The 21889-nt window shown below is 55.4% G+C and overlaps 10 protein-coding genes across 10 annotated transcripts; 8 read left to right on the top strand and 2 right to left on the bottom strand.

The window, feature by feature from the left end:
• Positions 1 to 1224: 1224 nt before the first annotated feature.
• Positions 1225 to 2384, bottom strand: BO82DRAFT_354335 (ankyrin repeat domain-containing protein). Its single transcript, XM_025635179.1, has one exon. It carries the CDS (start codon positions 2358 to 2360, stop codon positions 1503 to 1505), a length of 858 nt encoding a protein of 285 aa, XP_025492074.1. The 5' UTR covers positions 2361 to 2384; the 3' UTR covers positions 1225 to 1502.
• Positions 2385 to 2670: 286 nt separating this feature from the next.
• BO82DRAFT_335324 (uncharacterized protein) lies at positions 2671 to 4689 on the top strand (the record flags this gene model as incomplete). Its single annotated transcript, XM_025633299.1, has 4 exons — positions 2671 to 2761; positions 2835 to 2948; positions 3013 to 3707; positions 3778 to 4689. 4 exons carry the CDS (start codon positions 2671 to 2673, stop codon positions 4564 to 4566), a joined length of 1689 nt encoding a protein of 562 aa, XP_025492073.1. The 3' UTR covers positions 4567 to 4689.
• Positions 4690 to 5679: 990 nt separating this feature from the next.
• On the top strand, positions 5680 to 6256 carry BO82DRAFT_75736 (uncharacterized protein). The gene has a single exon (XM_025641524.1). The coding sequence runs from the start codon at positions 5773 to 5775 to the stop codon at positions 6154 to 6156; it is 384 nt and encodes a 127-aa protein (XP_025492072.1). The 5' UTR covers positions 5680 to 5772; the 3' UTR covers positions 6157 to 6256.
• An 81-nt stretch (positions 6257 to 6337) lies between these two features.
• On the top strand, positions 6338 to 7665 carry BO82DRAFT_354334 (uncharacterized protein; the record flags this gene model as incomplete). The annotated part of the gene is made up of 2 exons (XM_025635178.1): positions 6338 to 6462; positions 6533 to 7665. Coding segments are annotated over exons 1-2 (955 nt in total), but the record flags the coding sequence as incomplete, so codon positions are not given.
• Positions 7666 to 9489: 1824 nt separating this feature from the next.
• BO82DRAFT_75680 (uncharacterized protein) lies at positions 9490 to 11058 on the top strand. Its single transcript, XM_025641523.1, has 2 exons — positions 9490 to 10088; positions 10156 to 11058. The coding sequence occupies exons 1-2, from the start codon at positions 9589 to 9591 to the stop codon at positions 10568 to 10570; spliced, it is 915 nt and encodes a 304-aa protein (XP_025492070.1). The 5' UTR covers positions 9490 to 9588; the 3' UTR covers positions 10571 to 11058.
• A 223-nt stretch (positions 11059 to 11281) lies between these two features.
• On the bottom strand, positions 11282 to 13601 carry BO82DRAFT_310071 (WD40 repeat domain-containing peptidylprolyl isomerase). Its single transcript, XM_025632367.1, has 3 exons — positions 13504 to 13601; positions 13038 to 13415; positions 11282 to 12984 (listed from the first exon to the last, which is right to left on the bottom strand). Exons 1-3 carry the CDS (start codon positions 13577 to 13579, stop codon positions 11546 to 11548), a joined length of 1893 nt encoding a protein of 630 aa, XP_025492069.1. The 5' UTR covers positions 13580 to 13601; the 3' UTR covers positions 11282 to 11545.
• A 148-nt stretch (positions 13602 to 13749) lies between these two features.
• BO82DRAFT_354331 (chaperonin-containing T-complex subunit CCT2) lies at positions 13750 to 15798 on the top strand. Its single transcript, XM_025635177.1, has 4 exons — positions 13750 to 13832; positions 13896 to 14050; positions 14127 to 15501; positions 15575 to 15798. Exons 1-4 carry the CDS (start codon positions 13830 to 13832, stop codon positions 15632 to 15634), a joined length of 1593 nt encoding a protein of 530 aa, XP_025492068.1. The 5' UTR covers positions 13750 to 13829; the 3' UTR covers positions 15635 to 15798.
• A 769-nt stretch (positions 15799 to 16567) lies between these two features.
• BO82DRAFT_335312 (glycoside hydrolase family 76 protein) lies at positions 16568 to 18920 on the top strand. The gene is made up of 3 exons (XM_025633298.1): positions 16568 to 17155; positions 17222 to 17916; positions 17980 to 18920. The coding sequence occupies exons 1-3, from the start codon at positions 17059 to 17061 to the stop codon at positions 18571 to 18573; spliced, it is 1386 nt and encodes a 461-aa protein (XP_025492067.1). The 5' UTR covers positions 16568 to 17058; the 3' UTR covers positions 18574 to 18920.
• Positions 18921 to 19178: 258 nt separating this feature from the next.
• Positions 19179 to 19928, top strand: BO82DRAFT_354329 (uncharacterized protein; the record flags this gene model as incomplete). Its single annotated transcript, XM_025635176.1, has 1 exon — positions 19179 to 19928. A coding segment is annotated over exon 1 (452 nt), but the record flags the coding sequence as incomplete, so codon positions are not given.
• BO82DRAFT_354326 (serine hydroxymethyltransferase) lies at positions 19632 to 21735 on the top strand. Its single transcript, XM_025635175.1, has 5 exons — positions 19632 to 19976; positions 20062 to 20118; positions 20179 to 20272; positions 20338 to 20475; positions 20537 to 21735. The coding sequence occupies exons 1-5, from the start codon at positions 19815 to 19817 to the stop codon at positions 21679 to 21681; spliced, it is 1596 nt and encodes a 531-aa protein (XP_025492065.1). The 5' UTR covers positions 19632 to 19814; the 3' UTR covers positions 21682 to 21735.
• Positions 21736 to 21889: the final 154 nt, after the last annotated feature.

Below are 21889 nucleotides of genomic sequence, written 5' to 3'. Positions count from 1 at the left end.
GGTACACTGTGCTAGACAGTGGGGAAGACAAGGGAAGTGCACAGAAAGCCCACTGGCAGCAAAGGCTGGATGTCGATCTTCTGTCATGAAACCACAATAGAGGTAGGAAGATCAAAAGATGCAAGGCTGAGAAGACGCAGGCATGAGGAGACATTGAGCGCCTAAGTACAATCTGTGGGCAAGAAATATCATCCTATCACGGATTTGGTGGCTAAGATGATTGGGTAGAATGACAAGACCTGTGTGAGCGCTTGGTAAACGCTGTGATGCTGCGCCCCTGCAAGCCACCCAAAAAGAGGGCCTCGACTGCATTTTGTCGGAACGTGACGTAAAGCAGTTGAAAGCCAGCCATAACTGGGTTCTCCCTTTGGTCGTTTTTGCCTCTTCTTTACATACTTCCAAAGAGAGTGCGAGAAGCGCAAGAAAACACCCAGCAAACATGTTAGATCAGTGAAACTAGATGCTTGGAGTCAAGTCAAGGCAGTATGAGGTGGTAAGACCGGGAGTCATCGGGTCATCTTTCCGATGTGAAAATTAGAGAATATCAGGCTTCATCTGCTGGGAGACTAGTTTGTTTTGACAGAAAAGATTCAGGCGAGCGACCTTGTCGGCCTTGAGGTATGATTCATGGTCCCCCTTCAGCTCCGCCACCCTCACTCCTTATCGACCATCGCATTTCACAGACTATTGGCCAATCCGTCCCCAACGGCGCAGTCAATCTGCATACCAGAGCACAACGTCTTCACGCGCCGAAGACCATTTCTTCCCAGCCGCTGGAATCTGTTCAGAGTCACGCTTGAAGTGGTGATGGTGGTGATGTACAACTGTTTCCCCGCACAGCATCCGGTTGGACCTTTCAGAAGTAGGGACCCTTTACCTTGTATTTTTTCAAGCAGCACCTCGGCCACATCATCGACCCTGCAAAGCTCAAGCAATGAGCTCAATTAAGGAGCCCACAACCGAAGCGGTCCTGGGGAATGTGGAAGATGATACGGAGACAATTGTGCCAAAGTGTGCTGTTGAAACCCGTGCAGCGGCTGCGCAGTACGAGCTCTGAGGGCTATGCAAGCTGCGTTCTAAGTATCTGGCGCAGGTCGCAGGGAAGATACCAATGGAATACATCTTAATAATAATAGTAGTAGTAGTAGTAGTAGTAGTAGTAGTAGTAGTAGTAGTAGTAGTAGTAGCAGCAGTACTAATAATAGTAGTAGTAGTATAGAAAGAGAGAGAGAGCTTAAAGTGTTTACTAGTCTCCATACTGGCCCAGTAGGCTACTTGCTCTCGGCCGAGGCGCCTTGAGTGAGGAGAACTAGCGAGAATATCCTGTGGAGAAGGCAAAACCACTACGAAAGGTAGTAAGTGTATATGGAGATAGAGAGACTCAAACCAATACCCACGACCTAATTGCACTTAGAAGGCTGTACCTTTCTCTTGGGTGGGAAGCAAGGCTCATCCCGGGCGAGGATTTGCCGTCCGTCATAGACCTATGTCTACTTCAAAAGCTACACGAGATCTTGGTGTCCCCGCGAGGCCGCAAACCGCGACGCCGTCCAATTCTTATTCCCCGATACCATGGTGGCATCCGCCCCGGCGTCGAGCAGGAGTTTGACAATCTCCGCGTGGCCGCCTTCTGCCGCTGCCGCCAGAGCTGTGTAGCCGTTATACCGGGCGCCGGGGGCGTTCACATCCGCGCCAGCCGCCAACAGTCGCCGGACGATGGTCTGATGACCGTGGAAGGCAGCGCCCTGGAGTGCCGTGAAGCCATGATACCTCGAGGCGGATGCATTCACATCCGCACCAGCATGGAGCAGGAACTCCACCATTTCGTCATAGCCGCCCAGTGCCGCGGCCTGCAGTGCAGTCCGGCCCCGGTTACTGGCTGGGGGCGCGTTGATTTCTGCGACGGGCTGCTGTTTACTTTGGTGTAACAGCCATCGTAACATCTCAAGATGGCCGCCTTCAGCTGCGGCCTGCAGAGCGGTGCGCCCCATGTATTTGTGCGGGGGGCGGCTGACGTCCGCGCCTGCGGCGACGACCAGAATGCGAACGACGCTGAAGTAGCCGGCGCCTGCGGCTAGGGCCAGCGCGGTGCGGCCGCCGTTGTTGCCCCCGGGGGCATCCACTTCCGACCCGGCGGCTAGGAGCGTCTCGACCACCTCGAGGTGTCCGTTTACCGAGGCGGCCTGGAGTGCGGTTTGGCCGTAGTAGCCGCGGGCGGGCTCGTTGGGGTTGCTGGAGGATTGACTCAAGAGATTCTTCACTTGGGGGAGATTGCCTTGTGCGGCGGCCAGCTGGAGAGGGGTCCAGATGCTCTCCTCGTCTGGTTCTTCCTCCAGGGAAGAAGGTAGTCTTGCGTGCATGGGACTTGGAACTTGCGGCGAGTTGGAAAAGGGTAGGGAGATGTCTCGTTTGTCAGAATCTACTCAGCGTGCACATCGTTGCGAGGTCGTGCTCTACACCCACTAATTGTCTAGTTAGTGCTTACACGGTTGATCACGGCACGGCATCTCTTGGCACAATAAATAAGCACTCCGACATGCCATGCGAGATAAGGACAGGGCTGTGCACGGTCCCTAGTAGTAAACCTGCCATTGATGATTATGCACACAACCTGTCACCAGCATCCTTCTACAAACGTACAAATCACGTCGTGTGGAACACCCACCAGTCATGACCGCCCTATTGGAAAAGGCAGCGTTCCACATCCTCTTCAGAGACAAGAAGAAGAAAATCGCACACTTCCTTCGCACTACCACTCGGGGTCAGCCAATCCATCAAGCAATCAATCCCTCCATCCATCCATCCATCCCTCGTTGCTTATCATTTACGTTTAGAGTCGCTTTTATCCGAGCTGCACATCAGCCTCGTTCGAGAAGTAGTCACGTCCATTCCACCACAATCCATCTTCGACGCGTCTAGCATCCAAGACTCGACCCATGGACAGCCGTGTAAGTGTTACTTAGCCGCGCCAGAGCGCAGCAGAGGCTGATGCAACCTTGGCTACTGTCTCAGACTGGTCAAGGAAAAGTTTCCAAGCCCATCTCGCCCGAACCCATCCCGACACAATCATCCCCGACACGGCTATCGACGTCCTTTGGTCCTGCTTCTGCTTCTACGCCCTTCAGCCCTTTTCCTTCGCGGAGGCGGACGACCGCAAGGTGGAGCTGCCCGCCTTCGAGCGTGGTCTGCTCCTGCTGTCGCGGCAGGGCACCCGGCTCTTCGGGACTGTAAAAGATGACTTCGGCCGCTGCTGGGGCCGGCTGGATGAGCCGTGCAACTGCGGGCGCCGAACGAATCGCATTTTCCGGAGCATCAGCCGGGTCAATCGCGCGTCAAGCGCGCGTCCGCAATTCGACGGCTTCGACACCTTCGTGACCGATGACATGATAAATGCAATTCTTGCCATCTTCCCATTCCATCCCAAACTGTATCCGTCGCTGGAGCAGGTGCAACCGCTGGCGCAGAGTCTGCTCGGGGACCGAACGGGCCAATATGCGATAAGGGCCGGGGACTTCGCTGCTTTGCTGTCATTGGTCATGAGGCTCAGAGTCCATCAACTGACCTACGATCGGGACTGGCATTACGGCTTCCTAGAGGAGCCCAGTGCAGACACGGAGGAGTTGGTTGGGATCCTGGTCCGATCGTTCAGTCTCGGCCAGGACGAGTATCTGACTCCCGAGATGGTTCTCCACGCTTTGGACATCCTAGTAAGTTGAGTTCCAATCATTCCCGTGTCTTCTTTCCAAACCGTACATCCAACCCTGACGCCGAAACCAGCCAAATCTCGAACAATCGTTCCATCAGCTGTGGGCAACTCTTTTCCAACCCGGCCCGTCCACGGAGCGACCGGATCTAAAGCCCGCATCCTCACTCGACACTATGGACGCGATCCTCCGTGCGGTATCACTCTTCATCCCGCCATTCCAGACCCACCAGCGTTCAGAATTGGCACGAAGAGTCAAGCTGATCACCTTCCACAACTGCTATGATGAGCGATTCCAGGACCCGACCGACAACCTCGACCTGCGGCATATCCTCCAGCAAGCCACGCACAACAGTCCGACCGGTCGCGCGTATCTCATTTTGCTTCTGGGGATTCACGCGCAAGACTCGGACAAGGTGGTGGTGGGTGCATTCTTCCGTGATGCTCCCGCCGCAGACGACAAGGGGCCTCCGGAGAAAGGCAGATCGACCGTCGCCCGTCCGGACCTTCTTTTCCAGCTTCAGCCACAGTTCAGCCTGTTTCGCTGGAGCGGAGAACGCAGCAACAGGCCTCTCTCGCACGACGACGGCAGTGCGACCGGGCATACCGAGCACCGTAACTGCCTCGGGGACCCTGATGGTTCGAGGGTGGCCGTCGAGATTGACGCGGACACAGGACAGGCTACCTTCCTGCGAGGCACGGTCCACGCTGCAGGCGCGCTCTCAGGTGGGTATGAAGAGTTAACAAGGGCTAAGGACAGAACTGCGAGTGTGCACGAGTGGCAAACGAACTTCACCGTGAGCCGCGTCGCCGTCTTCGGTGTGGAGGGCGGGCCGACCTATGCCTACCAGAGTCCGTGGTGAATGCCATGAGCATGTAGTCAGTGTGCCAATGTGTGCTGTGACTATATTCGACTCCTCATACGTTTCGAGTCTAGTGCCGTGTTTGAGCACCATGGCCAGATTTATCTTAAAAGATTGTTCAATACGTATAAACCACCGCCAATGTAGCCCACTTAATGAAACCAGGCTATGAATGGCCTTCTGTAAATGATAGATGTTAACATGAGGGAGTCAGTGAGCTCCTCCTACGCTCGTGTTATATGGAGAGACCATCCAGCCTCTGCCGGCTGCTATTTGTCCTGGCACACTCTCAACGAGCGACAGTTAGGGTTTCGGTGGGCTCTGACTTTGAGCTTATCTTGCACCTGGCCCATGCTTCTTTTTAGTTATCGAGCTATGAGAACAATTCCTTGAGAGGAAGCAAGCAGAGATCGTCAGGTTAAGGGTAAGCAAAGCGCGAGCAGAAGGACTGGGTGGGCAATATCACTTAGTGATCGGGCACTTAGAGATCAGGACCTCTATAGTCAGTCATTTGTCTTGTCGCGTGAGTGTATACCTTGAACAGCAGTCGATTTGGTCTTGCGCCCCGCTATGCAAGTCAGATGACAGCAGCAACAACTCCGATTAGCTTGCAGTACGAAGGCTCAGTCGCTGAATAGCATCAAAAGCTGGGGCTTCCAAGTTATTGAAGCCAGCGTTGCTGTACCGCTATGTTTCGGCAGCAATGGCCATGTACCGTAGGAGTCGGAAGAAGCATAGACCTGTCCTGTCCAACCCCACTTCCATGCAACCGTGCAACAGAGCCATGATTTCCCGTGTGGTGCACAAGGGACTGGACCGATCGACGAATCTCATTTCCTCCCCGACTGCATTAGCGCGCCTCGGCACTTGGGGATGGGACGATTCCTGCATCGGACCAAAGGGACGACCTTCTTCCTCCGAGATGGCCGCCTCTCCTCCCTCCCTCCTCACTGACCCAGAGAAAACTTCATCTATTCTTCTACTCGTGCACGAAGTTCCCGACCAGTCACGCAGACAATGAGACGGTCCTTTCTCGGGCATCATGAAGCTGTTCCTGGCCGAGGTCAGACGCCCACTATGGCCGCGGCTTAAGGTGCCGCATACGTCCAACCGGCAGACCAGGAGCCTCACGTCCACCACAAGACGGTCACAGCAAGACCACAGTTCGTCCTCTACTTCAGATTTGTTCAACTACACGTCAGGACGATGGATGTCTGTAGCAGATCTTCATTCCCGACCGCGCACCGTGCAGAACTGACCTCCTCCCCAGCCACGACGAGCATCTCCGCAAATCCCAACGCAGACGCCCGTTCAACGTCGCGGAACTCATACGCCTGGCCGCCGCCGCAATCAACGCGCCCGCCACCGAGGTCGCCAGCCTCCGAAAACTCGGCGAGGGCGGCTTCAACCGCACCTTCCTGGTCACCATGCGCGACGGCTTCCAGCTCGTGGCCCGCATCCCCTACCCCGTCACCGAGCCCAAGTACCTCCTCGTCGCGAGCGAGGTGGCCACCATCGAATACCTACGTTGGCGGGGGTTCCCCGTGCCCCGCATCTACGGATACTCGGCCACCGCGGACAATGCCGTAGGCACGGAGTATATCTTCATGGAGTGCGCGGCGGGGCGGCGCCTCACGGATCGCTGGTTCGATCTGTCGGAGCAGGAGCTGGCGGGGGTGGTGGAACGGATCGTGGCGCTGGAGGCGAGGCTGTTTGCGCTCGATTTCCCGGCGAGCGGGAGTCTCTTCTTCGAGCGGGACCTGCAGTGCATGGAGACGGTGCGGGTTTCGGATGAGGCGGGTGCCGTGGGGGACGGTCGGTTTTGCATGGGGCCGGAAGTCACACGGGGGCTTTGGTTGGGGCAACGCCGGATTTTGCCGGTGCATCGTGGTCCATGTAAGACTTCTCGCGGCCTTCTCTTCGCCTGACGAAAGATGGATGAGCCAGCCGATACTGATTGAACTAGATACGAGCCCCGTAGATATCCTGGCTGCCGGGGCTAGGAAGGAGATTGTATATCTCGAGGAATATGGTCAGCCTGTGCGAGCATCGAAGCATCGCCCCGCAAATCGGTCCTACAAGCAGTCGCCCAGGGACCATATCAACAATCTGGCCGACTACCTTCAGGTTGCGCCGTACTTGGTTCCGAGCGATGCGTCTTTGACACGACACACAATCCGGCACCCGGACCTGCAACCCAGTAACATATTCGTCAACGAGGACCTGGAGATTACGGGCCTGATCGATTGGCAGTATAGCACTATCCGGCCGCTGTTCCTGCAATGTGGGATCCCGGCCAATTTTCAAAGCGCGGATGGCGATATCCCCAGCCTACTGCAAGAGCCACGATTGCCGGATGGATTCGACAGGCTGAGCGAAGCAGACCAACACTGCGAGCGAGAGCTCTTCCGAAGCCGCTGGCTGCATTATTGCTATCTCACGGCGACGGCCAAGCTCAACCCGCCCCATCAGGCCGCCCTGACCGGGGCCTTGGGAGTTTTGCGGCGGAGGTTGTGCCACCAGGCGGCTGTTCCCTGGGATGGGGATAATGTCACCCTCAAGGCAGATTTGATTCAGCTGACGATAAATTGGGATCGGCTTGTACGATCGGAAGATGCAAACGCCGCAGCCTGCCCGATCGCGTATAGTCAAGACGAGGTGAATGAGTGCCTGCAGTTGAACACTGCGCAGGTGGCGTTGGATGAGCAAAAGCGACTGTCGAGGGAGGTACTGGGTGTTGGATCTGAAGGATGGGTGGCTGCGGAGCGATACGACAATGTGAAGGCATGCGAGGAGGTTTTGAAGATTGATGAGCTATCTGTTGCCGATGCTAGTAAAGAGAGCATCTTAGGTTAGTGGGTATCTAGAGATTGAGCAGGTGGGTGGCTTGTTGATGGTCGCATTGAATCACGAGTTGTGAAAGTGATGATAAGAGGTTCACCTGAGGTTCACACCAGTGTCACTTGAAATAGGCTTCACCGGTTGGTGGTCCTTGAGGTCTGAGAGACGCGATGTCACTATTGAACCCTGCAATGCAGTCCTTAGCTGGTTCTTCTTCAGGCAAAATAGAACTTGAAAGACTTCGTCGAGTGTTGTTAGTGTAGTTTGACATTCAACTTGGACCTTCGATCGGGGCACTGGGCAGTGCTCCCACAAACAAGTAAGCAGTCAAAGAGAATCATTATGCATTGTTGATTGTCCCGACTAGGAGGACCAGGACGCGGGTGCTAAATTATTATCTTGACCACGTCCGTAGTAAACGTGTTCTGGGCCCGTAGCTAGTGTCTTGCATGTCTGGCATGGCGCATGGCCTTGTACGAACTGCTGAGTAACTTGACCCGTCAATGCAGAGGTCGATGAGCCAGTGATCCAAGGATAGACCTGGACATCGCTTTGAAGTGCACAGACGAGGATCCCGACCTAAGGTGCACCTTGCAAGGCGAGAGACTTTAAGACATGAAGTTTCCGATCGGGCAAAGTGTGCTGAAAATAGATCCGATCCCTTGCTTTGACAGCCCACTGGAACCGCGAAAGGGGCGACATGGACCTACTTCGGCAAAACGCCGCACCGTTCATCCGTGAGGAAGTTTTGATGATTTGAGTCAGGCAACGGCGCGCGATTCCTCCAGTATCGATGCAAGCGACAATTCATTTGGTTTAATGAATGTGAGTTGGCGTGGTTGACACATTCCTGGGGGTGGAATCATCAAAGCCCCTGGCCCTGGAATGAGAGTCGGGATGGATTCTAGGCTGATCCATGGATCCTGGGCAGGCTAAATCAAGGTTCAATCGAGTTGGATCAACACAACACGAGATGCGATCGACAATGCTAACTTCGGTTTAAACTATTCTAAACTGAGCAGTTTGCATGGTGAACACGGCGGGCGATATGGGCGATATGGTAACCATGACTTCATGTGCCAGGAAGCCATTCACTCTCCCATATGTAGTGGGGATTTTCCTGCGGCATTCTGGGGAACCAGCGATGGGGAGGGAATCCACCGGATTGCATCATGAAAGAGGAGCCCAGTGGCCCGGTGGAGCCCAGGAACGAGGTTATTGGGGCATAGTGGCCTGCATATTTTTACTTAGTACGGAGTACTCCGTACCACACAGGTCAATCTGACAGGGCTTGCTTGATAGAAAGTACGAATCGGGGATGGCCGGTGAGGGGGGGGAGAGGGGGGTGAAGGGGGAAGAGAGAGGGATGAGCTGCTGATGAGAACAGGGTGAGGATAGTTCGGTTAGTGTCTGTAGGAAAGAGAAAGAGAGAGAGAATTGAAGAGAGAGAGCATGGGTCGGACTGGGTCAGCAGAGCAGAGAGCAAGAGAGAAGAATTGGAAGAATTGGAAGAATTGCCAAGGTCGCTTCAGGGTCCAGAAAGCGAAACTACCAGAGACTACGCCCAACTGGGCGATAGTCACTCTCCAGGCCGCGCAACTCCCTTTCACTGACTGCACTGCCCATTCATTCATTCAATCATTCATTCATTCATTCATTCTCATTCAATCTCTCCCTCTCTCCCTCTTCAAGCCACTCAATCTCATCATCATTATCACCACCATCAACATCATCCCGCCCCGGAACAGGCTTTCTCTCCTTCCCCCCCCCCCCCCCCCCCCCCCCCCCCCCCCTCCTCTCTCTCTCTCTCTCTCTCTCTCTCCCTCTCGTTCTCTTGGCTATCTTGCTTTCCTCCGACTGACAATCCTCTTTTCTACTATTCTCTCCCTTTCCCTTCCCTCTCCGCCCCTCCCTACCTCCCTCCTCCTCCTCCTCGTCCTCCTCCCTCACCACCCCCCCTCCCATTCTCTCTCCCCATCTAGCTTCGGGGGTCCCAACTAAATCGAAAGACTCAGCGCCCCCGTCCTCCGGTGTTTTCGTGGAGCTCCTCTCGTCACTCGTTCCACCTGTTCAGTCCTCTCGCTTGATCCAGTCTGTCGACATATCATGGTTGATACCCGTCAGTAAACATTCCTGACGGTCCCCACCGCCATCACTTCAGCCGCCGAAAACGTAGTCGTCATGGCACCTTGGCCTCAGGCCTGGACCGCCAGTCATGCTGCTGCTGCTTTGCGACCCTTCCCTCTGATCGCATACCTCTCGCTATTCACCCTCCTCGCTTCCACCGTCGCCCATGCGCAAACTGTCGCTATCCTACCTTCCGCTGCCTCTTCCTCCTTTCCCTCCTGCGGCCTAACCTGCTCCGTCCTCCTCCAAGCCCAATCCGACTGCCTGCCACCCGCTGCTCCGCAGACAAACTCCGCCACTTACGCCTCCTGCTTCTGCCATTCACATAATCTCACCGAGCTTCGCACCTCCTTGGACGCTGTCTGCGACGATACCTGCACCAATGCCTCCGATCGCTCGTTAATACAGACATGGTACAACAACTACTGCGCGGTCGGAGCCTCAGTTGCCGACGCTGACCCCACGAATAACGAGGAGGAAAACTGGCAGGCCCATTCCGCTCAATCAGTCACCAAGATCCGCGCGTATAGGAGAACTGCCGCTTCCAACGCTTGGTAGGTATTCCGGAGCGACCAGACTTTCCCGACGTGGGCGCAACTTTGCTGACGTGTCGCTTTGCAGGTGGTCAACACACTACAAATGGGTGATCATGGTCATCATCCTGGTCGTCGGATTCAGCATCATCAGCGTGGTGGGCGTATGGGCGAAGCGCCGCCATGATCGGAAGTACCCGGGTCTGTATCACGCCGCAGCCACGGGTGGTACAGACAGTGCTCTGCTGGCCGCCCGCCAGCAAGAGATCGGTCCCGCGCCAGGACCTGATACGCGCGCGCCGGGTCAATTCATGCCCGCTCAGTATGACCCCGCCCAAGATCCCGGATCCATCGCCAGCAGTTCACACACCAACGTCGCTGCCGCTGCCGCTGTCGCTGCTGCCAACGCCCCCGGGCCCCGGCCAGCGCGCACGTCATCCCGTCTGCAGAAGACGCAACCCGTATCCGACAGTGACACCGAAATCCGCGAAGTGGCTCGGTGAAACCAGACTCACAGAGGCCTCGTTTTAAAGTAGCTGTCCATGATTAGTCATCCCGGGAACCTTGCGCTGTCTCTACCGAACAACTGGTGGCTGGTGACCTGCCGCGCTTTCTAAATCTAATGTTGAAAGGCAAACACGACATCGCATTCCCTCCTCCTTTTCTTCTACCTCTTCTATTTAACTGGCAAACCAACTGCCATGGATCGATCGCAAACGCAGTCACCCCTTCACGGACAAAAAAAAAACGACATAGTCCCTCCCGCTGATCTTTGCATATATCCGGCGTTCTGATTTTGTCTATAAGGGTATTGATTATTTACCGTACAGTACCAGTGATTCTTTTGTTTCCCCAAAATGCACAGTACAAAGCATCACTTTACTTTCGTTTTTCGCATCCCCTCAAATCCTGTTCCGGATGTTGTGCATAGTTTACGGGTTCAGGCATTTTCCATGCGGTTGACTTGACGTCATTTTCGATCGAATATATTCTTCTTCTGTCCTCTTCCACTGTTGTTCCTCTTGCACATTTGCGAACCCAGCGTCGGATTATGAGATGCACCCTTCTATGGTCTTACGGCATCGGGGACACTCTGATCATTCGTTTTAGTGACGAATTGTTGGTTTCATTGGCGGCATGAGAACTCCGCATGCTTACCGATTCTCGCCAAGGATACTATCGTAGTCCGTCCCAATTTAGTGACGGCAGAATGCCAGAAATCGAAAGATGAATCACCCCCGCGCTCGCCCACATGCAGAAATCAGTAAAACCCCAAAACATATGTATAACATGCTAAGATTAGAGATAGATCGTGATTCGTACAAAGCTGCCGATGGCTGAGGACGGATATAAAGTCTAGATGTACAGTGAGCCCAGCCAGAGGCAGGACCCAAGAAGAGCAAGGCTTGCCGAAGGGGAAGAGAATGAAAGAAAAAGATAGAAGTAAAGAATAAGCGCTACTCGTTCTCGGTTCCCACTTACGACACCGTGATACTCACGATCTTGATATCCTGCTCGGGCTTCTCCTTGTACGTCTTGGTGTTCTCGATCTTATGCACGACGTCGAGGCCCTGCACGGCGCGCCCGAAGACCGTATGCTTGCCGTCCAGCCAGGGGGTCTTCTCGGTGGTGATGAAGAACTGGCTGCCGTTGGTGTTGGGGCCGGCGTTGGCCATGGACAGGGTGTAGGGCTTATCGTGCTTGAGGCTGGAGAATTCGTCCTCGAACTCACCGCCCCAGATGGACTCGCCGCCGGTGCCGTCGCCGAGCGGGTCGCCGCCCTGGATCATGAACTTGCGGATCACGCGGTGGAAGATCGTGTTGTTGTAGTACCCGGCGCGGGCGTGGGTGGTGAAGTTCTCGACCGCCTTGGGCGCCGCCGACGGGTACAGCCGCAGGTGGATGTCGCCCATCGTGGTGTGCAGGATTGCCGACGTGCCCAGCTCGGCTTTGTGGGCGGTGGTGGCCTCGCGGCCGCCGGCGCCGGCCTCGCGCGGCCGTTCGTTCTGGACGTCGCGCGTGGACTTGGACACGTCCGTCTCGTTGGTGAAGAGGTAGAAGCGCAGTTTGCCGTAGCCCGTGCTGATGAGGATCGGATCGCGTTCTTCGGATTCCTGGAGCAGCGGGTTGGCGCTGGCCGCCATCGAGACCGTCACGACCCCCTTCTTCTGCGGCTGCCCTTGGTACACGGCGAGGTTGAGCGCCCGGAACGGCTCGTCCTTGGCGTAGACGCGCACCACCCGGTTGGTGTAGGTGTTGATGCACTTGACGCCGTGCAAGGAGCCGTACAGGATGAAGTGGCCTGACTCGTCGAAGAGGACGTTGACCTTGGGCTTGGTGATGGGGTTCTCCAGCTCACGCTCCACCGCCAGTCGCCGGCCGAACTCCACCTCTTCAAGCTGGTAGAGCGCCGTCCCGGCCTGCTGCATCTCCATGATGGTGGTGAGGGATTCGTCGTACTTGCGATAGAGCTTGCCGGAAGCGAAGTCGAAGACGCGGATTTGGCGGTCGGGGAAGGAGATCGTCGCGAACTGCTCGCCGGAGGGGGAGATGGACAGCGAGGCAGGGGTGGATTTGGACTTCTTGAACTCGAAGAGGTTGGTGGATGATTTCAGTTCGAATACGTTGTCGGGTTTCTCGAACGAACCGTCACCCGCCCGCCAGTACTCAATCATCCCGGACTCATCGGCGGAGATGACACAATCGTACGCGTCGTTGAACGCAATTGCGACCACTGGGCTGCGGTGGATGGACTTGACGGTATGTAATGGGGTGGGGTTCTCGCCACGGCCGTCGAAGACTTGAATCATGCTGCTCTCTTCGTCGGTCACTGCCAGGAGCGGTAATGAGGCGCCCCGGCGATGAACCCAGCAGACGCAACGGGGGTTGAAGTCGAGAGTGAGCATAGCCAATAGATCTGCAACCAATGTTAGCCTGAGTCGAGTCGATGCATGGCTGTAGAAAATATACCGAAAGTGATAACGTCGAAGATCTTGACAGTCTTGTCTGCTCCAGTCGTCGCAAAGCTCCTTCCGTCGGCACTGACGCTGACATGCTTGATCTCGGTTGAATGCGCCTTGAACTCCTTCACAAACTCCACGCCCACGGCCATTTTCTTCCAGAATTTGACAACGCCATCGATAGATGAGGTGATCAGGAAATCGGTATGCGGGGTTACGGTGAGGAAGGACAATTGATCCTTGTGCATGAGCGACTTGGAGTACCGCGGCGACGAGGGCAGCGCATTCACGTAGACTTTCTCGAAAGGGAGCTTGCGGCGTTTCTTCTTCGGGGCATCGGCGGAGGGAAGAGCTGGACCGAAGTCATCATCGGATGACGAGTCGTCACCTAGGAAAAAGCGTCAGCAACTGATCGAGCCCGAGGATGTCTTGTTTCGCAACCGTGTGCTAATGCTCCAGGTATCATGCGGGCGTACCATCCTGATCGCCGCCATCCACGGCGGATATGGGACGTTTGGCGGATGCCAGCTTCTGCTCCTCTTCAGCAGGCATTATGAATCGAAGTATTAGTGAGTGACGCTGTAATTGAGTGGGATGTAAAGTGGACGAGGGCGCTGGTCGACAGGAGACCGGCGACAGACGGGGCGGGCGGTCAGGTCGGGCAGTATCACGAACTTTTCTGGTTTGTCCCGCATTGGCTAGAGTTGGCCGTTCTCTGCGTTCTCACCGTCTAGCTCAAGCAACCCCTGAGCTGCCAGCCTTTCCCCTGACGGTAGCCATCTTTTTACTATCTACAGTCATCATGGTACGTTACTTTGACAAGATTTTGTTTCGGTTTCATCGATAATCAGTGCTGACCCGCCTGCAGTCCTTCGCCAACCCCACGCAGATCTTCGCCGACGATGTGATCGAGGAGAAAGGAGAGAATGCTCGTCTTTCCGCCTTCGTCGGTGCTATCGCCGTCGGTGACCTTGTGAAGAGTACTCTGGGTCCTAAGGGAATGGACAAGATTCTCCAGTCAGCGTATGTGGGATGATCGATGGGAACATGGCGGGGTTGCCAACCGCGAGCAGTGGGCTAATTCTATCGGTGCCTTTAGGTCGACCGGCGATATTCTTGTTACGAACGACGGTGCCACGATTCTGAAGTCGATTGCCCTTGACAACGCCGCAGCCAAGGTCCTCGTTAACATCTCGAAAGTCCAAGACGATGAAGTCGGTGACGGTACGACATCGGTGACGGTGTTGGCGGCCGAGCTGCTGCGGGAAGCCGAGAAGCTGGTCAACCGCAAGATCCACCCTCAGACTATCATCGAAGGTTACCGGATAGCCAGCAAGGCTGCCTTGGAGGCTCTGGAGAAGGCCGCCGTTGATCGTAGCACGGATAAGGAACTGTTCCGCAAAGACCTCCACGCAATCGCTCGCACAACCCTCAGCTCCAAGGTTTTGGCCCAAGACCGTGAGCACTTCGCTACCCTCGCCTGCGATGCTGTTCTCCGCCTCCGCGGCTCGACCGACCTGAGCCACATCCAGATCATCAAGAAGGCCGGTGGCAAGCTCAGCGACTCATACCTCGATGAAGGTTTCATTCTCGACAAGAAGATCGGTGTGAATCAGCCCAAGCGCCTGGAGAACGCCAAGATTCTGGTTGCCAACACGGCTATGGACACGGACAAGGTGAAGATCTTTGGCGCCCGGGTGAAGGTCGAATCGACGGGCAAGCTGGCCGAGCTGGAGAAGGCCGAGCGCGAGAAGATGAAGGCTAAGGTTGAGCGGATCAAGGCTCACGGCATCAACTGCTTTGTCAACCGCCAGCTTATCTACAACTGGCCCGAGCAGCTGTTCACGGAAGCCGGTATCATGTCTATTGAGCATGCCGACTTCGACGGCGTGGAGCGCTTGGCTCTGGTTACCGGTGGTGAGATCGCCTCGACTTTTGATCACCCCGACCAGGTTAAGCTGGGTCACTGCGATGTTATCGAGGAGGTTATCATCGGCGAGGATACTCTTATCAAGTTCTCGGGCGTGGCTGCCGGTCAGGCATGTACCATTGTGCTCCGTGGTGCCACGGAGCAGCTCCTCGACGAGGCTGAGCGCTCCCTTCACGACGCTTTGGCTGTTCTTTCCCAGACTGTCAAGGATCCCCGTGTGACTCTTGGTGGCGGCTGTGCCGAGATGGTCATGGCCAAGGCTGTGGAGCAGGCCGCTCAGAACACGACGGGCAAGAAGCAGCTGGCCGTCGACTCTTTCGCTTTGGCCTTGAAGCAGCTTCCCACCACCCTCGCCGACAACGCCGGTCTGGACTCCAGCGACCTTGTGACCCGCCTGCGCCAGGCGATCAACAACGGTATGACCAGCTCCGGTTTGGATCTGCTCACCCCTGGCGGTGGCATTGCCGACATGCGCGAGTTGGGCGTCGTGGAGGCCTACAAGCTGAAGAAGGCTGTGGTCTCTTCCGCGTCGGAGGCAGCCGAGGTAAGACCGCGCTCCCTAACTACTGCTCTTTCCACTATTTTTAGAGGGTTCATGCTAACATGCTCATTTCCAGCTTCTTCTACGTGTGGACAACATCATCCGGGCGGCACCTCGTAGACGTGACCGGGTTTGAGGCGAATTCATGTGAAAATAATTTCCAGTGAGGGGTGGACAGGGGTAATAAATAAAACTCGACATTTTATGGTTCCCATTGAGTTGCGATCAGAAACCCGGGGACCGGGACGATGTATGTTTAAATAGCGCGCTTGAGTCGAAGCGCAGTAATTACCGTTCAAAGACCGTTTCGATACGTTAAAGGTATGTAGCTGGTGAAGGTCCCTACCGCGTTGACCTTATCGCCGATGGCCCTAGTCTGTATCTTGCAGAGATTGATATGGATAACCAACTAGCATGGAGCTAATCAAGGCCCGTCTTACTGTATGGTCCGCGGAGAAAGGAAAGTTATCGGCTTCAAGTTGTAGTAATGCTAGCCATTGACCGGTGTGACCCTTCAAGGTGATCAAGGTACTGTCTCGTAGGATCTTGGTCTAGTGAGGTGGAACTGCTGCAGAGACTCGTCCCTGAATTGATGGATAATGAATGATCGTGGTGAAGCTGGACTCCCGGTCGGAGAATATATTCCGTGCAGCCGCATGGCCAGTCCGCCGTTACTATCCGGTGCCACAGATGAGCAAAGAATACGGGATGAATGAGGCTTCTATCGGACTTGATTGTTCACGATGCTCCGTGATTGATCTGGAGTACAAATACAATAAAGCACAATTGGTGCTGCGTGTATATGTCAAGATTTGTAGAGGAGGAGGTGCCTGGATTGAAGCTCAGCTCAGCTCAGCTCAGCTTCGACGCGGGAGATCCACCGTTCAGTTCGAGTTGGAGTTGGACCCTTGAGTTTCTTTCCCCGCAGGGTCACTGACCACTTGGCCGGACTTGGTTTAGTTTGAGTTGGAAAGGTACCATCTGATGTAGCCTAATGCTGAAAGTAGGGTAGGATACACGGATTGAATTTCTACTCGTATCCTATTTTTACCTATTCCGACTCAACTGACTAGGTCATCAATCATCAATGTGACACCCCGGCAGAATCTTCCCTCTTCCCTCTTCCCTCTCACGCTCGTTAAATAGCCTAATGCCGTCATGGCCATACGTTACTTCACCTTCCCTCCCTCTTTGGCTCCTTAGTCTCTCCTTCTTCCTTTCCTTTCCTTTCCTTCCATCCCCTTCTCCAGATCTCTGAGCTCCGACTCTCACACCCCCTCACGATAGACTCATTCCTTACCCCACAAGCAGTGAGCTCACGTCAGACCTAGTGCACCCTCTCCCCGCGCCCTAGTCTGCATACCTGCTATCTTCAATCGGTGGAATCTCCCTCCACTCCTTATAATCAGTCTCGACTTCGACTGTGACCTCGAGCCCCTCCCGCATTCTGCCAATCTCTTTCAGCCTTCGTCCCTACACCTTTCGCCCACGCGCCTGCGCATGTCGAGGCAGCGGCCGCCTCATTCCTTCGCTTGAGACACCCTTCATAGTCTATAGAGCATGGTCTTGTCCCCGCGCTGGTGGACGGCTCTGCTGGCCGTCCTTACCGCCAGCCAGAACACAGTCAGAGCGATACAGTTAGATCTCAATGATGAGCGTAAGCGCATACATACCTGTCCACGCGCATGATTCATGCGCCAAGCACTGACCTTTCTCTACATAGAATCGATCAAGAACGCCGCCGCGACGGCAGCCTACAACATGATGAGCTACTACCACGGCAACGAATCCGGCCAGATACCGGGCAAGTTGGTAGATACCTGGTGGGAAGGAGGCGCCATGTTTATGACTCTGATTCAATATTGGTACTGGACCGGCGACACGTCCTATAACCCAGTCACCACCGAGGGTATGCTCTGGCAGAAGGGCCAGAACGATTACTTCCCCGCCAATTACAGCAACTATCTCGGTAACGATGACCAGGTGTTCTGGGGTCTGGCTGCGATGACGGCTGCCGAGTTGAATTACCCAGAGGAGGACGGCCAACCGTCTTGGCTCTCGCTCGCGCAGGGCGTCTTCAACACTCAGGTACCCCGCTGGGACACCACCAGTTGTCAAGGTGGGTTGCGCTGGCAGCTGTGGCCCTACCAGGCTGGATACACCACCAAGAATGCTATTTCCAACGGTGGTCTCTTTCAATTGGCGGCGCGACTGGGGCGCTACACCAACAATCAGACGTACAGCGACTGGGCGGAGAAAATCTACGACTGGATGGCGACCACCCCGCTCCTGAGGGAGGACGAGTGGACCATTGCCGATACGACCACGACGCAGACAGAGTGTAAAGATCATGGGGATCTCCAGTGGACGTACAATTACGGAACATACATCAGTGGAGCGGCCTATATGTATAACCACGTATGAGAGCGTCCTGACCTGATGGTCTCCCCCAAGTGACTACAGGAAGCTAACAAGGATTAGACCAACGGTGGCGACAAGTGGAAGAAGGCGCTCGACGGCTTGCTCGGAACTACCTTGCAGAAGTTCTTCCCCCAAGAATTCGGCGGGAACGTCATGTCCGAAATCTCCTGTGAACCGAATATGATGTGCGATCGCAATCAAGACTGCTTCAAGGGATTTCTGTCATCCTGGTTGACATTCACCACCACCATTGCGCCGTACACCGCGGGCGAGATCATCCCGAAAATCCAGCAGTCGGCCCTGGCAGCGGCCAAGCAATGCTCTGGCGGCAAGTCGGGCACTGAATGCGGCCGACGCTGGCACCAGGCGACGTGGGACGGGGAGACTTCACTGGAGTCTGATATGAGTGCACTGAGCGTCTTCTCTTCCACTATGATTGCCCACAAGGGCCAAGAACAGAGTCATCAGGGACCGTTGACTTCGGATACTGGGGGCACCAGCAAGAGTGATCCCAACGCGGGCACCGCCCCGAAGAATCCACCCAACGATCTGCCGGAGATCACGGCCGGGGATCGGGCGGGTGCTTCAATTCTGACGGTGGCGTTCGTATGTGGTTGGACTGCTGCTGTGGCCTGGTTGGTCTATGGTGGTTAGTTCAGCGTGTAGAAGTATATATTTCTCTTTCAGTGGCAGGCGTTGCCGTTTGTATATAGGAAAGTCTTCTGTGGCAGGCGTATCTCTATTGCTCCTTGCTTGCCATCGCTCAATGACTCTTTGTATTAATATTTGGAAGGTGGCTGTCCTTGTGATGTTGGTTGTCCGCTATGCGCGCTTGCTGAGAGGCTTAGGAAGGGCATTATGCCCCTGGCTGCGAGTTTCTGCTTCAATGGGCAGCAGCTTGACCCTCAATAGAACTTTGCTTAAATGTGATTTGTCTGGATAGCTGATTTTGAGGAATGATTCCGTGAGGTATGCTATCTAGCGACAGGTTTAGCTTGCGGCAGTCTATCCTGGGCTCTCGTCCAAACAATTGAAGTGGTCAATGGAGCAATTTACCAGTATCATAATGCATGTTAGGAAGAACAAATACAAGGAGCTTCAGACTGGGAATGGTCATGCGCTCAGATTTCATCGCCTACGATTGTCTACGAGAATACGGAAGTTCAGTTCGGTCCAAATTATGGTTCCATTGGTATTAAACTGGTAAACTGTTTGTAATAGATTGAAGGGCGAGATCTTGTAACCGCTAACATCACAGGGTTACTCGGAAGGGGTCATCCTCCCACAGACATATCTCAGCCGGCATCAACAGACACACACGTCCCAATTCCAATCGGATGGTTCCTTGTCCCAGAAGGATGGTTGGAGGCGGGGACAGGTCAGCATCGCCCGGGATAGTCGACCGAGGTCGACCATCCACGAGTACTGGCAAGCTAAACGCCTTTCTTCATCTTGGATTTAGTTGTGTGATGAAGAAAGGAAAGAAAAAGGAAAGGAAGAGCGGAAACACTCGCGCGAGAAGAAAAACGATTCTCCTCGGCAAGCGGCCGCTCTGTTGTTCCGAGTGCACGTACCGCCCGGAGATGCTAGTCTGTTTCCGGCCTCGGGGAAACAGCTTCCCGCGGGCAACGGAGCAGCAGCAGTTGTCCGACAAGCTGATAGGAAGCGCAACTGGCTTGTCGCCTTTTGTCCCTCGCTGCTCGCTGCGTGCCTCGCTCCTCTCCCCGTCTCCCCCGTCTCTTATAATTCCGGGGAAAGAACCTCGCTTCCTGTTCGACTTTTCCGATTGTCGCGTGTCTCGAGGTCTTGACTGATCAATTCGTTCGACTCTTCTTTCCCCCTACCCCAATCTCAGACCTTCACCATCCACTACATCACACCACACTCCACACATCATGTTGGGTCGTTGCGGACGACAGGCTTCGCGCCTGCTCCCGCGCACTGCGAAGCCGGCTTTCGTGCTCCCTCGTCCCATGCGCTCGGCGGTGGCTCCTTTTCCTTCTATGACTGTTCAATCTCGCTCTGTTTCCTCATCCAGCCCTGAAGTGCAACAAAATGTGCGTCCTGGTGCCCCGAATAGCATCGCTCCCATGGCCCCGGCGATGTCTGATGTCATACCACCCGTACTAACCATCGGAGTAGTTGCTTTCCGCCCATCTCGAAGAGTCCGACCCCGCCATCTACCAGATCCTCCAGCAGGTTGGTCCACCTACTTGCAATGCAATCAGGACTGGAATTGATGAAGTATGACTATCGCAGGAGAAAAAACGCCAACAGCATTTCATCAACCTCATCCCCTCCGAGAACTTCACCTCCCAGGCGGTCCTCGATGCCTTGGGCAGTGTTATGCAGAGTCAGTCAACCGCCAATCCGAACACATTCGACTGAGGTACTGGAATGAATACTGACGTTGACCAGATAAATACTCCGAGGGGTATCCTGGAGCTCGGTACTACGGCGGCAATGAGTTCATTGACCAGTCCGAGCGCCTCTGTCAGCAGCGAGCGCTGGAGACCTTCGGTCTCAACCCGGAAGAATGGGGCGTGAACGTGCAGCGTAAGTACCTTCATTCAGCTTGTCGTCAGTCAACTTGTAGGCCTAGTCTAATTGATTGCAGCTCTCTCCGGCTCCCCTGCCAACCTGTACGCCATCTCTGCCGTCCTGAACACACACGATCGCCTGATGGGTCTCGACCTGCCCCACGGCGGACACCTGTCCCACGGCTACCAGACACCTACCAAGAAGATCTCTTTCATCTCGAAGTACTTTGAGACTCTGCCGTACCGATTGGACGAGTCGACGGGTCTCATCGACTATGACGGTCTCGCGAAACAGTCTCTGCTCTACCGCCCCAAGATGATTATCGCCGGTACCTCGGCCTACAGCCGATTGATCGACTACGCGCGCATGCGGGAAATCGCCGACGCCGCCGGTGCGTATCTGCTCAGCGATATGGCGCACATCTCTGGTCTGGTCGCTGCCGGCGTCCTCCCCTCGCCGTTCACCCACTCCGACATCGTGACGACCACTACACACAAGTCCCTGCGCGGTCCGCGCGGGGCGATGATCTTCTTCCGCAAGGGTGTCCGCCGGACGGACAAGAAGGGCAACAAGGAGATGTATGACCTCGAGGGTCCGATCAACGCCTCCGTCTTCCCCGGTCACCAGGGCGGGCCCCACAACCACACCATCACCGCCCTGGCCGTGGCGCTGAAGCAGGCCCAGTCGTCCGAGTTCAAGACCTACCAGCAGACCGTGCTGGCCAACGCACAGGCTCTCTCGGAGCGACTGGGATCGCCCCTCAGCAGCGGCGGACTGGGCTACAACATCGTCTCCGGCGGTACCGACAACCACCTGGTGCTGGTGGACCTGAAGAACCGGGGGGTGGACGGCGCGCGCGTGGAGCGGGTCCTCGAGCTGTGCGGTGTCGCCAGCAACAAGAACACGGTGCCGGGCGACCGGTCGGCGTTGAAGCCCGGCGGCCTGCGTCTGGGCACGCCCGCCATGACGACGCGGGGCTTCCAGCCGGAGGACTTCCGTCGGGTGGCGGATATCGTGGACCGGGCGGTGGTCATCACGCAGAAGCTGGACAAGGCGGCCAAGGAGAGCGCGACGGCCAAGGGCGTCAAGAACCCGAACACGGTCAAGGCGTTCCTGGACTACGTGGGCGAAGGCGAGGAGATCTCAGAGATCGTGCAACTGCGCCAGGAGGTCGAGGACTGGGCGGGCACGTTTAGTCTGCCGTGGGCCAAGGACGAGTAGTTTTGCTGTTGTTTGCTAGTTTTTATTGTCGGCATGTCTGCGAAGAACCATATCCCTACTAGATGAATGAATATTGATGTCCGTTTATTGGTCTTTGTTTTTACAACACGAGCAAAGCGCATCGCAATCCATGATCATGTAGATGTATACCTTGGAAGACTGGTAAAGTAGCCCCAACAATTGCATGGCAGATCCCGGTGGCAGGTGA

This window comes from Aspergillus uvarum (assembly GCF_003184745.1).
Source record: "Aspergillus uvarum CBS 121591 unplaced genomic scaffold BO82scaffold_26, whole genome shotgun sequence".
NCBI lineage: Eukaryota > Fungi > Ascomycota > Eurotiomycetes > Eurotiales > Aspergillaceae > Aspergillus > Aspergillus uvarum.
The sequence above is the reverse complement of the archived record's forward strand: the minus strand, read 5'-3'. Positions and strand labels throughout refer to the sequence as shown.